We start from the raw sequence: 15,065 nt of genomic DNA, 5'->3' as shown, positions 1-15,065 counted from the left end.
AAACCTAAAACACGTTTCTAAAGTTCACTTATTGAACGTAAGCTATGTACCAGGTACTGACCTATTCTCTTTAATACACGACCTCTTTTACACGACCCCCATTTTACAATTACGACAATGAAGACTTAGAGGAGTTAAATAATTTGCCCAAGGCCACAATGGTGGTACAAAATGGAGCCAGAATTCAAACCCAGGAAGGTCTGATTCCTAAAGCAATACTGTTAACTAATGTAAGTGACACATGTCCACTCACCTGGCTTCCCAGCTCTCTCCACGAATACTTCTAGGTCCTCTGCTGCTCATAGTTCCAAGGCAATTGTTACCAAACCCAAGTAACTCTTCAAAGGACAATATAAAAAACGTCAGAGTTTGGAGTAAGGAAAGGTTTATTGACCAAGAAGGTGCCAACTGAGGAGATGGGAGACTTAATGGTACCTCAGACCTATCTTGCTCGCTGGACGAGACTAAGGGATTTTAAGGGGTTAGGAGGAACGGGTACGGGGAAGTGCTGGTGGGGCAAGTTTTAGTCGAAGGACCTTGGGACTTGGCCATTTATGATAAAGGGTCATCAATACCAGATCTTCCTGGGCAGTGGACTCTGCTCCTGAAGGTTATGTGCTGGTCCTTTAGCTTCTGTCCTGGTTGTGTAGGGAGGGGGTGGGGAGTGGCAAGACTTTGGTTCTGGGTGCAGCGGGAGGTCAAAGTTCTCTCATCTGCGCAACCTCTGGTTACCTGACATGAGGTTGCGGTCTGTTATCTCTTAAAAGCAACTCAGTATCTTGTTAAACAGGATAGGACCATTCCGAGCTGCTTCTGTGGTTGCACAACCACACACTGTGCACAGAGCCCTGGAAAAACAAACACAATGTCCTATCCCTCCTACTCCTAGTTTCCAAACTGCCCAATAATTCAGTGGATTATTACTGTGGTAATTTTAGTGCCTGGACTCCAGTTCTAAAGATTTTTTTTTAATTGATTTTGAGACAGAGAAGAAAGGAGGCAGGGGGAGAGAGGGGGAGAGGGGGAGAGGGGAGAGGGGGAGGGGGGAGAGAAGGAGAGGGGGAGAGGGGGAGGGAGAGGGGGAAGAGAGAGGGGGAGGGAAACACTGACGCAAGAGAGCAACACCCATAGGCTGCCTCCTGCACGCCCCCGTTGGGAGTCAAACCGTCAACCTTTCAGTGCACTGGAGGATGCCCAACCGAGCCACACCGGTTGCGGAGCCTAGAGTTAACTCAGTTCCTTTTTCTTTTGCAGCCACTACATCTTGTTAATCAAAATTCCTTAAACTTCCCCAAGGAGCAAAATGTGTCAGGAGACAAAATTCTAGACCAGAAGTCAGTAGACTACACTCCTTGGTTCCTCATGCTTCCCTTCCAATTGACCTTAGTGAATCACTTAACTGCGCTGACCTCAGTTTCCTCATCTATAAAATAAACAGCCTTAAGGTCCCTACCAGTTCTAACTTCCCACGATTCTGAAGAACCAGGATGAATGGGTTCTTTTATGGGAACTTCAACTGTAATTCTTCAACTCAGAACTCTTCTCTGATCTCCATCTGTGTCTTTCTCCCAGATTTAAATCTCCCACGTTCTGGGATCAGGCACAGGTGAAGGGTTTCACAAAGGGATGGAAAGTACACAGAATAATATCTCATCTTGTTGGTATTAGGAGGAACATGAAGACTAAAAAGAAAAAATTGTTTTCAGGAAGGCTCTTCATATCCTAAATAATAAAAGCCTAAAATACTGTGTCCAGTCATCTGGGCAGTGACTGGGTCTACTGTTCAACCAAAGTGTAATATGCTAATGACATGCTAAGACCATTCAACCACTTGCTATGACGTGCACTGACCATCAGGGGCAGATGCTCCGACCAGTAGGTTAGCTTGCTGCTGGGGTCTGGCCTATCGGAGCTGAGCGAAATGGGCCGGACACGCCCTGGAGCCCTCCTGCGGTCCCTCCCTGGCCCTGATTGTGCACTGGTGGGGTCCTTCGGCCTGGCCTGCACCCTCTTGCAATCCGGGACCCCTTGGGGGATGTTGGAGAGCCGGTTTCATCCTGATCCTGTAGGCCATACCTGCCTCCTTCTATCCCCGGCGCCCCCCCCTCGCACCAGGGCACCAGATGCAGGGCTCTCAGCTGGCGAGTGCTGCTGCAGCAGGGTGAGCCTCTCTAGATAGGGACTGATTGGGTGCAAGCCCGCAGCAGATGCAGTGGGGCTGGGATGGGCGGGAGCAGCAGGCAGCAGCTGCAGGCAGCATTGGACTCCGGGTTTCAGCCCGATCCCTGCAGGCCACCCCAAGGGACCCCACCTGTGCACAAATTTGTGCACTGGGCCTCTAGTGACTATATAAAGAAACATAGCACTATAAAAAGATTTTATAGCCACATTTTGGCTAAAATGTGGAGAAAAAGAAGTCATCCTGATAACAGACCCTCCCACAGGAGAACTGTCTTAGTCGTTTGGAATTGCTTCCTACCATCTGTTCTTGAAAATTTTTTTTCTGGTATTTGGTGACTTTTCTGTTCACATGGCTGTTATCTCCATTTCCTTGAGTATAAATTCTTTGGTTTATTGAGTTTGTCATTTTCCTTGCATGATATTGACCGTACTCAGATGTTTTATTATTCTTAGGGTGTACCCACGACTCAGATCTGTACAATCAGAACATTTCATACCCTTGGTGTGAGTGTTTATTTAAGGGATACACATGACCCAACAAAACCAATCGATTTTTAACAGAACCTCAGACATTGGCAGAAACTCTCAGAAAAATAAATTCTGATGGACACAAGCCATGCGTTGCTAGGAACCATTTTTGCCACTCTGTAGGAAGAGCTTGCCCAAGACTGAAGCTAACGCAGAGAAAGCCAAGTCTGGAGATGAGGAGAAACAGGCTGCCTGATTTCAATATACTGTTTGAGTACCCGGAGCCCAGGCTACCCCCTGGACTGTCAGTAACAGCCAATAAACTCCCTTTTTATTTAAGCAGAAGCCATTTTAAATCATAATTTTTGTCTCTTGTAACTGAAATAAATCAAACTAGAATTTGTAAATTTGTAGAGGAAGTCCATAGTTCTCTACTTCTTCACATCAGTAGGTACCCAAAGAGCCTTTCTAAAACTGAGGTAATCGCTATGCCACAGGAAAAGAAGGTACAGGCATACCTCGGAGACATTGCCGGTTTGGTTCCAGAGCACTACGATAAAGTAAATATCATAATAAAGTGAATCATAGGAATATTTTGGTTTCCCAGTGCACAGCAAAGTTCCTTTACACTATACTATCTATAGCCTATTAAGTGTGCGACAGAACCATGTCTAAAAAACAATGTACATACCTTATTTAAAAAATACTTTATTTTCGGATTATATTGCCATTATTATAACTTAAAAAATAATTTTGAAATTCAGGCTCTATTTGCTCTTCATCCAAGGCAATGAAAACTATGGGTGGAGGCTACAGGGCAACAACAACAAAAGCGAGAACATTCTTGGTTTAAAATGCACGCCCAAGTAAGCCCTGGCCGGGTGGCTCAGTTGGTTGGAACATCATCCCCTGAACCTAAAAAAGGTCTCTACACATATGGGAGGCAGCAGATTCATGTTTTTTGTGTGTATTCTTTTTTGTTTTGTTTTCTCTCTCTCTCTCTCTCTCTCCTCTCTCTCTCCCTCTCTCCCTTCCTCTCTAAAAATCAATAAGAAAAAGAAAAAAATGAAAAAAAATCAGTAGGAACATATCATCAGGTGAGGATTAAAAAAAAAAAAAAAAGCACAAATAACACCTAGGTATGTAATCATAGATTCTTTTACCTGATCTCCCCCCTGCCTAAGAATTCATGGAAGACCATAATATTTTCCATCTTAAATTGCATCTGAAGTTAAAGCATTTCCTCATCCTTTCACCCCTCCAAAGTCTCAGCAATTTTCCCTGAAAAAGAAGAGCAAAATCCCAAATTAAAAATTTTTGTTTTGCCTATGTTTCTATGCCGTTTCTTTTGGCATAGCAGCAAAGTGGGCAATATGACTTTCACATCATACTGTAGTTGAATTTTTATTATTCCAGCATGTATATAGGGTGGGGCAAAGGTCTACTCGAGAGTTTATTCTTGTATACATGTATTCTTAATGATTGTATTATTTGCCATATAAGCAACTGGAAACTACTTTTGCCCCACCCTGTATACATTCCATGGCTTTTAGAAATTGTTACCTAAGTGACCATTTTTTTCTTGCTTATTCTAATTCAAGCACTTTTCAAAACCCACATTTAGTAAAAGGAAATGTTTCATTCCGTAATTTAAGATTATTACACAGCACCTATTGTAGCTTATTATTAACCTTAAAGTATACCTGCACCTGAAATCGGAAACATACAGCCACCGAGCGGCAGTCTGCTAAGCGGGGACAGTACACAGGCCCTTTCCCACGCCCTCCCAGCTGCCGCGCCGCGGGCGTCACTGTTTCAGGAAACATGCAGGACGTCCTGTCCTCTGCGCGGCGGGGTTCGACCAGGTCCACCCCCGGGGGGCAGCGGGGATCCACGGGGGGGGGGGCACCGGGGATCCACCCCGAGGGGCAGCGGGAATCCACGGCGGGGGGTGGCACCGGGGACCCACCCCGAGGGGCAGCGGGGACCCACCCCCGGGGGACAGTGGGGATCCACCCCGAGGGGGCAGCGGGGGTCGCGGGGACCATGAACGCGACCCTGCGCGCCGAGGACAGTTGCAGACGGCGCTCGCAGGGCCGCCCGGAGCGGGGCCGAGCGTTGGGCCGCATCATCTCAGCCATGACTGTTCCTTCCCGCGGACTCCACGCTCCGAACGCGCCGCCCGGGAGGCCTCGGAGCGCGTGGCCGGTCTCCCTCGGAAGCAGCGCCCGGAGCGCAGCCGGCGGGACCAGAAGATGGAGGCGGTGTTATCGCCCTCCGGCCCGGAGAAGCATGGGGGGAAGGAGACCTGTGCACTACTTTAAACGAGGAGGGATTTAAGTTAAAACAGAAAAAGAGATGGAGGCGGGCTTTGGGGTTGGCTCCGCTCAAAACCCGCGTCTCGGGCAGAGCGCACGGCCGAGGAGGGCGGGGCCCGGCCCGGCCGCAGCGGGAACCCGGCGCCGACGCGGCCCGCGGGGAGGGCGGCGGAGCCCGCGGCGTCACAAAGCCGGCCGGACGCTCGGCTGTGCCCCGGTCGCGGCGCCCGGACCCGCGGGCGGCCCGCCTCCCCGCCCCCCGCGCCCCGCCCCCAGGGAGCGCCCTCCGCCGCCGCCGGCGTCTCCGCGTCGCGGCAGCTCGCGCGCCGCAAAGCGTCCTGGGAGCGCCGCGCCGGAAGGACGCACGCGCGCGGCGGCGGCGAGGTTATAAAAGGGCCGGGGCCGGCGGCGGGCGGAAGTGGGCGGATCGGCGGCTCCGGCGCTGTTGTTGGGGCCGGGACCTGCCGAGGGGCGTTCTCCCGAGGGCCGCCGGCGCCGGCCGCAGTGACAGGGCCGCTCGCCCGGCGCCCCCGCCCCGCTCCCGGCGCCGCGTCCGCTCGCGGCCTCCGCGACCTGCAGACCCAACATGGCGCAGGAGGTGTCGGAGTACCTGGGCCAGAACCCGCGGGCGGCCGCCTGGGTGGAGGCGCTGCGCGGCGACGGCGAGACGGACAAACACTGGCGCCACCGCCGGGAGTTCCTGCTCCGCAATGCCGGGGACCTGGCCCCCGCCGGCGGCGAGGCGCCCGCGACCCCCGCGACCGCGGAGGAAGCCGCCGACGCCGAGAGCGGCCCCCGCCGCCGGCAGCTGCAGCAGCTCATCTCCTTCTCCATGGCCTGGGCCAACCACGTCTTCCTCGGGTGCCGGTGAGTGGGGGCGCGCCCCCGAGCCGCTCTCCGGGTTTTGTCTGCAGCCTCGGGGCTGCGGGGCGGGGAAGTTGGGGAGCGCGGGAATGGCGGGGCCGCCTGCCCTCTAGGGTGGGAAGGGCGAACCTGCCGGAAGCCGACCTGCTGAGCGTCTGTGGGTGCCCCCTTGGGTGGGGGGCGGAGGGGGCTGGCGGCGTGGTTGGCGGACAGCCCTCTCGTGGACCGGCCCTGAGTTGAAGGGGGACCCGGAGGGACCCGCACCCCCCCCCCTCCCCGGACGCTGGCGCACCCGTTTCTGAGGTTCCGGGAAGTGCCTGGCGGTTGGTGCCCGGTCCCCTTTCTCCATTGCAACCAGGAAGTGCCGTTCCTGGGGCCTGTTGGGCACCCCAGACGGGGCAGCTTAGGGGGAAACACCTCCTAACAGTGGCTTTTCCTTCTTTTCCAGGTACCCCCCAAAAGTTATGGACAAAATACTTAGTATGGCCGAAGGCATCAAAGTGACAGATGCTCCAGTCCATACCACCCGAGACGAACTGGTTGCCAAGGTGAAGAAAAGAGGGATATCAAGTAGCAATGGTTAGCAGATCATAGATGTGAACATACATAGGAGTTTAGAACATAAGTTTGATGCCATTAGAAATTGTTCCTACTTTTTGTAACGATCTGGAATTTACGTAATGTTAAAATCAAGTGAAATGTCAAAACTGAATCCTGTGTCTGTGTTTTAGCCTCTGCCTTTGATAAGTTTTCCTTTAACTGCTTTTAGATTTTGAAGTGTCAAATGCCTGTGTTGTTGATTTTTTTAATGTTAGAAATGAATGATGCTCTTCAGTGCTGTTTTAAAAATTAATGAAGTTATTCTACATGTTTTGTTTATTTTCAAATTAAGGGACCGGGGAAGGCCGCCTTTTTTTTTTTTTTTAATTTTTTAATTGATTGTAGAGAGAGGAAGGGAGGGAGAGAGAAAGAGGAAAACATTCATCGGCTGCTGATCAGATCACACGCACCCTGACTGGGATCAAACCTGCAGCCTGAGATGTGCCCTGACCGGGAATCAAACCAGCCACCTTTTGATGTACTGGATGAAGCGCCAACCAACTAAACCACACTGGCCAAGGCTGTTCCACCGTTCTAAAGAAACTACTGGTTCTGAAATATATTTGCCTTGTGCCTTTATTTTAATGAGTACCTGTCTTCTAAATTTTTAGCTGATTTCTATGAGGTGGACTAGTCACATATCTGTTTTCCTTTTTTTTTTAGAAGGGGTAGAAGAGCCAACGAAAAAACGAGTTATAGAAGGAAATAATTCTGCAGTTGAGCAAGATCATGCAAAAATTTCTGCCAAAACAGAACATGCATCAGCTCAGCAGGAAAACAACTCGGTGTGTACGGAGTCATCTGCCAAATCAGAGAGTGGTGGGAACTCCACTCGGAGCTCTGGCACCTCCGATCAGAATAGCTCGACAAGTGATGGCGATCGGTCTGCTTCCAGCCAGAGCAGCATTTCCTCTCAGGTAACAGCAGCAGGGTCTGGAAAGGCTTCTGAGCCAGGAGCCCCAGATAAACAGGGTGCAGCGTCGATTGTTTCTTCCTTGTTGAAATCCAGCGTGAATAGTCATGTGACCCAGTCCTCTGATTCCAGTCAACAAAGTGGATCACCTAAGAAGAGCGCTTTGGAAGGCTCTTCCGTCTCAGCTTCTCCAAGCATCTCCGAGGTTGAGGTGCCCTTGTTGGGCTCCTCGGGAAGCGCAGAAGAAGTAGAGTTGCCACTGTTGTCTTCTAAACCTAGTTCAGAGACAGCTTCAGGTGGGTTAACTCCCAAAACCAGTTCAGAGGCAACTGTTTCATCGTCGGTTTCGAAAAACAGTTCCTCATCAGGCACATCCTTACTAACTCCCAAGAGCAGCACGTCAGTAACTACATCCATGCTGACTTCCAAAAGCACTTCGCAGGTAGCTGCGTCGCTATTAGCTTCTAAGAACAGCCCACAGACCAGTGGGTCTCTCGTTTCCAAAAGCACTTCCTTAGCAGGTGTGTCCCAACTGGCTTCTAAGAGTAGTTCTCAGACTAGCACATCCCAGTTGCCTTCTAAAAGTACTTCCCAGTCCAGTGAGAGTTCTGTCAGATTCTCTTGTTGCAAGTTAACCAATGAAGATGTGAAACAGAAGCAACCTTTTTTCAATCGACTGTATAAAACGGTGGCATGGAAGTTGGTAGCTGTTGGTGGCTTTAGTCCCAATGTGAATCACGGAGAGCTCTTAAACGCAGCTATTGAGGCTCTGAAAGCAACACTGGATGTGTTTTTTGTCCCGCTAAAGGAACTGGCAGATCTGCCTCAGAGTAAGAGCTCTCAAGAAAGTATTGTTTGTGAACTGAGATGCAAGTCTGTGTATTTGGGCACTGGATGTGGAAAAAGCAAAGAAAATGCAAAAGCAGTGGCATCAAGAGAAGCATTGAAGGTATTTCTCAAGAAAAAGGTGGTAGTAAAAATATGTAAAAGGAAGTACAGAGGCAGTGAAATAGAAGACCTAGTGCTCCTCGATGAAGAATCAAGGCCTGTCAACTTACCTCCAGCATTGAAACATCCTCAAGAATTACTATAATATATGCAAAGTATCACTGCATACAGTATCTGGTATTGGATGAGAAAAACTGACTTTTGTATAATATAAACACAGGCTTTCACAAATTTTGTATTGCTTTTTTCCAGTTTTGCAGAAAATTTACATTCTAGTTCTCTTCACACAGTAGAAGTTGTAAATAACTTATGAATGACAGTACACATTAAAAGATAAGCATTAACAGCATACCAGTATGCTGTTTTATTTGCTGAGGGAAATACTGTCTTCTATTTTTAATGATGCATTAGGTACGGTGTGTAGTTCTGTAGAGTCTTAAAACTTTTGTACTGCTTTTGATTTGGTGAGAATATATTGTCTACCATGCTTTTTTTTTTTCCCCTAGTGTAATAAACCTCCCACATGAAGAAAAGGGGACCATAGTATTTGAAAGTCTGAAGCTTAAGGTTTTAAGAATGTTGCCCATAATGTTGAACATGTCTGTTAAATAATAAAAGGAAAAATAGTTGCCTCAAACTATTTTTATGAGGAGTTGTAAGCATTTTTTTAGATATAAAGTACTTAAGGTTATTTTATTCTGAGGTTGTTTAAAATTCATGCTTTTGACCACTGCAGATTCTTTAAGTGGGTTAATAATTTATGTTTTGAGGTAAAATACAATTTACACTTTTTCTTAAGACATAAATGTGGGTTTCTATATTAAACATATTTTGTGACTACTGCTATTAACAGATTGATTTGTTTAGATATTAAATGCTTTAAGCTATTTTACCTTTTCAAGAAGTTGTGTTTTTTTTCCCCTTAAGTCAGAATTCCTGCAAATAAGCTTCCTGCTACCAGTCATTGTAAATTACAACCAAGTAGTTTTTCATAGCTGATATACAACTTCATGAATAGAGAAGGTACAGTTACCAAATCTAGAACTGGATAGTCTTCTGTTTACAAATCTTAATACTGGGAAGAATAGAGAGCCATGCTCAGCTCTCTAATGAGCTTGTTCAATTGACATACCTTCGTTAGTAATGAAATGGAATCCTGTTTTTGTGTCTTGGGTGATTCTAATTGTATTATTCCATTGTGGTAGATCATTTCATTTTTCTTCAAACTTTGGCCCAGGATGTCTCGTTATCTTTGTGGCTTTTTTTCTGGCTTTTGAGATACTGCAAATTGAGCAGTCACAGTGATAATGTAAGAGAAAAATCAAGATATGACCTTTCTCGTGCCAGTAATATTACCAGGAGAATAGTTAAACAGAACACAAGTAGCACGATTTAAATAAAAGATAAGGATACTTTATGTACTTGAAATAGTCAGTTTTTATTTCACCAGATAACCTTTAAAAATGAATGACTCGAGAATGTTAAACTGGATATTAAAGTTATCTCCATATTCTATAAATGGGTTGTGAGAAGCAATAACATGAATGGTGGAAGCACTTTTAATTACCTCTCTTTCCTTATTCTTGGAATGTGTATTTTGTGGGATGATGATGGTCAGAAAAATGAGCCAAATATTACAAAGAATAAATTGCTATGACGTACCTAGGTAGTTTGGTAAGTTCCTAAATTGGCTCGTTTCAAGTGGGTTATTGAAAATACTTTAAATTCTCGTAACCTTTTGATATGGTAGACTTGGAGGGAGCTATTTAGTGTAAAAACAAATACTGTTGAATTTTTAAATGTTATTTGCTATAAACTTATTAAGAGCTTCAATCCCTTGAAATTTTTAAAGAATTCCTGATTTAAGAAAAATGCATACTTTATAATATTCTTCAAGATAGTATAGTGCAGAAGAAAGCAAACTTGGGAATCTGTTATTGAGAATCTAGGCTTTTAGTCCCTCTGCTGTAAAGTAGGACTAATAGCTGCCAGAGAGCACTGAAGATTAAGCAAGATGATACACTTACAGTGCCCACTGTGATGCAGTATTCCTTAGTTTATTAACTGCTTAGACATGTTCTGATTTCCTCACAGCCTTATGAGTAGCTGTGCTCATTTGGCCCTTTTTCAGATGAAGAAACTGAAAAAAATAATTTGGTCAAAGATCAATTTCAAACCCCTATGTGATTCCAGAGCCCAAACTTTTACTATGTTGTATTGCTTACCTTCTCCAAATTGTAAAGTTTTTGAAAATCCCCCTCAGACTGATTTTCAGGTAGTTAATTGTTAGTGACCACATCTTCAAATCTTCGGTCCCTTTAAATGAGTCACATCATTTCAAGTAGCTGTGTATTAATGCTCCTTAGTACTTGCCTGTCTTGAATATTCTCAACTAGGGAATTATCCCTTATGAGTGCAGTTGAAGTTTGTTTTTAAAAAATCCTAAAATAATTTTCAATCAGGTTTACTGAGTAAAATAGGTTATTAAGACAGGGAACTAAATTAAAAACAAGACAAGACAGTGTCCTGAGATTGATTTTTCTTAACATTGTTAAGGACTTTTTTTTTATTTTTAATGGTAAAGTTAGAAAGTTGGGCCCTAGCTGGTTTGGCTCAGTGGAGAGAGCATCAGCCTGCAGACTGAAGGGTCCCAGGTTCAATTCTGGTCAAGGGCACTTGCCGGGGTTTTGGCCTTGATCCTCAGTAGCGGGTGTGCAGGATGTAGCTGATCAATGGTTCTCTCATTTATGTTTCTATCCCTTCCTCTCTGAAGTCAATAAAAACATATTTTTTAGAAAGTTGACTTTGAAGAATGGTGGTGTGGTGAGTTTTTAACCCAAATTCTTGGGGGCTGTTGGTGCTGCCATTGACTGGGATAACTGTCCTAAGGCTGTATCATTCCTACTTCCCATTCTCAATTCCTGCAGCACCTCTTTGGACTATGAGTAGCAGTGGGGTTAGCAACTAAGAGGTCCAGTGTAAATAGCCAGCTTCCTTCCGCAACAGATATTAGAGTGGATGCAGGAAGAAAGCCATCTGTTTACTACAAAATGAAATTTATTTTTTTCTTTTTAAAAAATAATTGATTTTTTACAGAGAGGAAGGGAGAGGGATAGAGAGTTAGAAACATCGATGAGAGAAACATCAATCAGCTACCTATTGCACACACTCCACTAGGGATGTGCCCGCAACCAAGGTACATGCCCTTGACCGGAATCGAACCTGGGACCCTTCAGTCCACAGGCTGACGCTCTATCCACTGAGCCAAACCAGTCAGGGCGAAACTAATCTATTTTTAAGTAATAAGCCCTATTAGAATTTGTAATTAGTAGGGACTCAGATCAGGTTTAAGGGACCATTACATAAATTAACATTAAGTAACACTAAAAAAGCTACCATTCATTTTTAATTGTGAAATATAGGAGTCCATGAGGTCCATTTATATATTTGGTCCAATAATTATTAGTTGAATGTCCATATAACATTTGCATAGGTCAAAATAGAACTATCAGCACTTCAAGAACTCACCTGTGAATAGCTACCGTTTATTGAATACCCACAGTATGTTGATGTTTTGCATGTGTTATTTAAGGCTTTCCAAAGCCTGCCGGGTGGGTTGGTATTGGTTGTGGGTTCAAATGAGGGAACTGATGACCATTATGAATTGTTTCCCTCAGTTCACAGAACTGGGACATATTGAAGAGAAGCCTGAACAATGACGGTTCTAATTTGGGGCACCAAATGTAAACATCAGTGAGACATGCTGTCCCGTATCTGTTTCCTATGTTACAGAAAATAAGTGTAATTACACAGGAAATTTGGAAAAAAATTTATTTAAATTAGGAAGCTTCTAAAGATACATATAGCCCTGATACATACTGAAATAATCATTGCAAAATATTTCCTAGACAGTCTACTTGTAGAATGCAAAAGGACAATTGACAGAGGCAATGAATGATACAGTCAAAGATGTAATCAATAGTTGAAACATAATCCTCATTGCTCTTCACCATTTGCTTATTAAATACTTTTCTACACTAGCTAAAGAAGACATGGTTCATGTGAAATCAAAACTAATAGAGGTCAATGGAGGCATTTATAGTTTATCTGCACTGTGGTGGAGGACCATACTTAATGAGGGAGTTAGTTATCACACATAATAACATGCAGTTGGAAATCAATATGGGGTAAAGCACCTTTCTGTACTCATGTTTCAAAACTGAATAAATGCAATTAACAAGAGAAATATCTCTCTATATAAAAGCCCAGTGACCGGAAAGGCAGAACAACTGGAACGACGATGGCTATTATGCACACTGTGGCAGCCAACCAGCCTGATCCGGGCCCCAATTGCCTCCCCCCAATTGGCCCCCAAAGCCCCGATTAGGGATGGGGCTGCTGGCCAACCACCCGCAGCCCCTACCCTCCTCTGGCCTGGCCCAATGGGCCCCCATTGGGGTGGGCCTGCTGGGCCCCACCCATGCACTGATTTGTGCACTGGGCCTCTAGTAAGTAAAATAAGAATCCTATTTTGAAATTATTTATTCCTTTCCCCTGTAATTGACATTTGTTAGCAGTCATTTCCTATTATGACTCACATAGGAAAAGAAGGAAGGATAATGTGACTACAGAAGTCCCTACCAGAGATAGTGAGGAAGTCAAAGTCCACTCATTCCAGCCTGGGAGATTTTGAGAAGGTAAAGAAGGGAAGCAGGCATTTGAGATGGTGAGTCCTGACTTTACAGCATGAACTTCACTTGTGTCAGAATTGCAGTGGTGGGAGTACTGACAATTTTCATTTAACGAGCCTGCCTGGTTTACCCCAACTATAAACAATGCATCACTCTGTAGGAGGGCCCAAGAGAACAAGGAAGAGGCTGGAGTAAGAAATACTGAAGGCATCAGGAACTTAAACAGAGCCATTGAGTTGCACAACACCAGGGGGCACCATTCACATGAAGTATAATGGATATCATTTGATACGATGGATAATGTCCCTTGGAGTTTGGGAATCCCTGCAATTGCCATATGAGTAAACTTATTAGAAAAATCTTACTTTTAAAAAGTAATTTGAGCCCAGCCAGCATGGCTCAATGGTTGAGCATTGACCTATGAACCAGGAGGTCACAGTTCAATTCCTGGTCAGGGCACATGCCCAGGTTGCAGGCTCGATCCCCAGTGGGGGGTGTGCAGGAAGTGGCTGATCAATGATTCTCATCATTGATGTTTCTATATCTCCCACTCCCTTCCTCTCTGAAATCAATCCTATATAATAAAGAGGGAATATGCAAATTGACCATCACTTTGCCACAAAGATGGCGGTGCCCACAGTGGAGGCAGGGGTTTCCGTAACACAAGATGGCGGCACCCACAGTGGAGGCTGAGTTCCCGTAATGAGCCTTAACAAGCAGTCAGAAAGGACCTGAGGCTGTGCCCTCCTCCCCGCACCCGTGGGGCTTGATAGGGGACCTCAGGCCACACACCCCCCACCCTGGCGCCAGGCCGGGGGACCTCAGACTGTGCCCCCCCACCCGGTAGGGCTTGACAAGGGTGGGACTGGCCGGGTCTGGATCTAGCCAATGGGGGGAGGGCGGCTGGGTCTGGGTCTTGCACGATTTGAGGCACACGTGGGTGGGTGGGAACTTGACTCTGGGTCCCGTGGTGCACCCTGGACTCTGACAGGAGGAACATTTTCATATACATTTTACTAATTTTCTTTCATCTTTGACACTTCTATTATAGAGAAAGGGCAAATAGCAATATTAAAATATTTCCTCTAATCCCCTTTTAACGTGCATGAATTTCATGCACCGGGCCACTAGTAACAATACATAAAGTAATTTGAATTATAAATAGTGGTGGTTCTGTGAAGCATGGGTACCATATAAATTCTAACAAACTTCTTGGAGGTGGCATATGCTGAAGTTATTTGTTGATGCTGGGGGCACTATAAATGCTCAATAACGAATTACTTTTTCCAACATTCTTCTATATAGGGAATTATTTCAAGACAACAGCCTAAAATAAAATTATTTCAAGTGAAGTAAGGCTGCTTGGGTTAGGTTAAGGATTTTTTTTCTCTACTCAGACCTTGGGGGAATTTCAGGAACCAGGCAGATGAAGAATTGTCAGCTCAAGAATGGAATAAAACTCAGTCTGCTCTGTGGTCTCTACAGATGATGTCCCTCAATCACACCGTTTGCTTCTATACATTTGATGTAAACCTACCCTCTCTTGCTCAGTTTCCTTTTCATCTTTTTCTGGCTCCATTAATGTTTCCTTGGTTGTCACCTTCTGCTGTTGTAAGCTAATGTCAGTGCCTAAAGATTTTAAGATTTTTACTGTCTGCAGCCACAGGAGCTAATACTTGAGAAGTCAGACACCCTATAAATTTCAATGTGATGTTGGTTCTGGGGGAATTTGTAAGAAAAAAAAATTGCTGACCCCTTTTGATCTCTGTCAGTTTAAAGCAAGAGGGGAAGAGTGGTACATAGAAAATAATACAAGGTCAGCTCAACTCTGTCCCAGTAAACAGATCTGTGAATTTTTTGTACACTTTGGTGTTTTTTTAGAATTTAAAAATCTATCCCTTTTTATTGTTAAGGGAATCCATGCCACCATATATTAAAGCCAAGTTTCCCAACTAAGCCTTGGCCTACACTAGACAAACTAAAGTCACATTAATGGCATATGATTTGCTATTGCTGCTGTCACAAATTACCACGAATCTGGGGCTTAACCAATACAAACCTGTAGGTTTAGATCCAACTTGG

The 15,065-nt window shown here is 45.3% G+C and overlaps 1 protein-coding gene and 1 long non-coding RNA gene across 3 annotated transcripts; one reads left to right on the top strand and one right to left on the bottom strand.

Moving 5' to 3' along the window:
- Positions 1-368: 368 nt before the first annotated feature.
- On the bottom strand, positions 369-4,648 carry LOC132228759 (uncharacterized). Its single transcript, XR_009451434.1, has 2 exons — positions 3,813-4,648; positions 369-954 (listed from the first exon to the last, which is right to left on the bottom strand). It is a non-coding gene; the product is annotated as an uncharacterized LOC132228759 (long non-coding RNA).
- A 753-nt stretch (positions 4,649-5,401) lies between these two features.
- On the top strand, positions 5,402-9,196 carry CDKN2AIP (CDKN2A interacting protein). Of its 2 annotated transcripts, none has more exons than XM_059685735.1 (3): positions 5,402-5,834; positions 6,280-6,410; positions 7,095-9,196. In XM_059685735.1, the coding sequence occupies exons 1-3, from the start codon at positions 5,554-5,556 to the stop codon at positions 8,435-8,437; spliced, it is 1,755 nt and encodes a 584-aa protein (XP_059541718.1). In that variant the 5' UTR covers positions 5,402-5,553; the 3' UTR covers positions 8,438-9,196. The 2 variants fall into 2 exon arrangements, with proteins under 2 accessions (XP_059541718.1, XP_059541719.1); XM_059685736.1 differs by having other exon boundaries at positions 6,280-6,379; positions 7,095-7,238.
- Positions 9,197-15,065: the final 5,869 nt, after the last annotated feature.

The sequence above is a fragment of the Myotis daubentonii genome, chromosome 2 (assembly GCF_963259705.1).
Source record: "Myotis daubentonii chromosome 2, mMyoDau2.1, whole genome shotgun sequence".
NCBI lineage: Eukaryota > Metazoa > Chordata > Mammalia > Chiroptera > Vespertilionidae > Myotis > Myotis daubentonii.
This window is presented reverse-complemented; position numbering and strand designations above follow the sequence as displayed.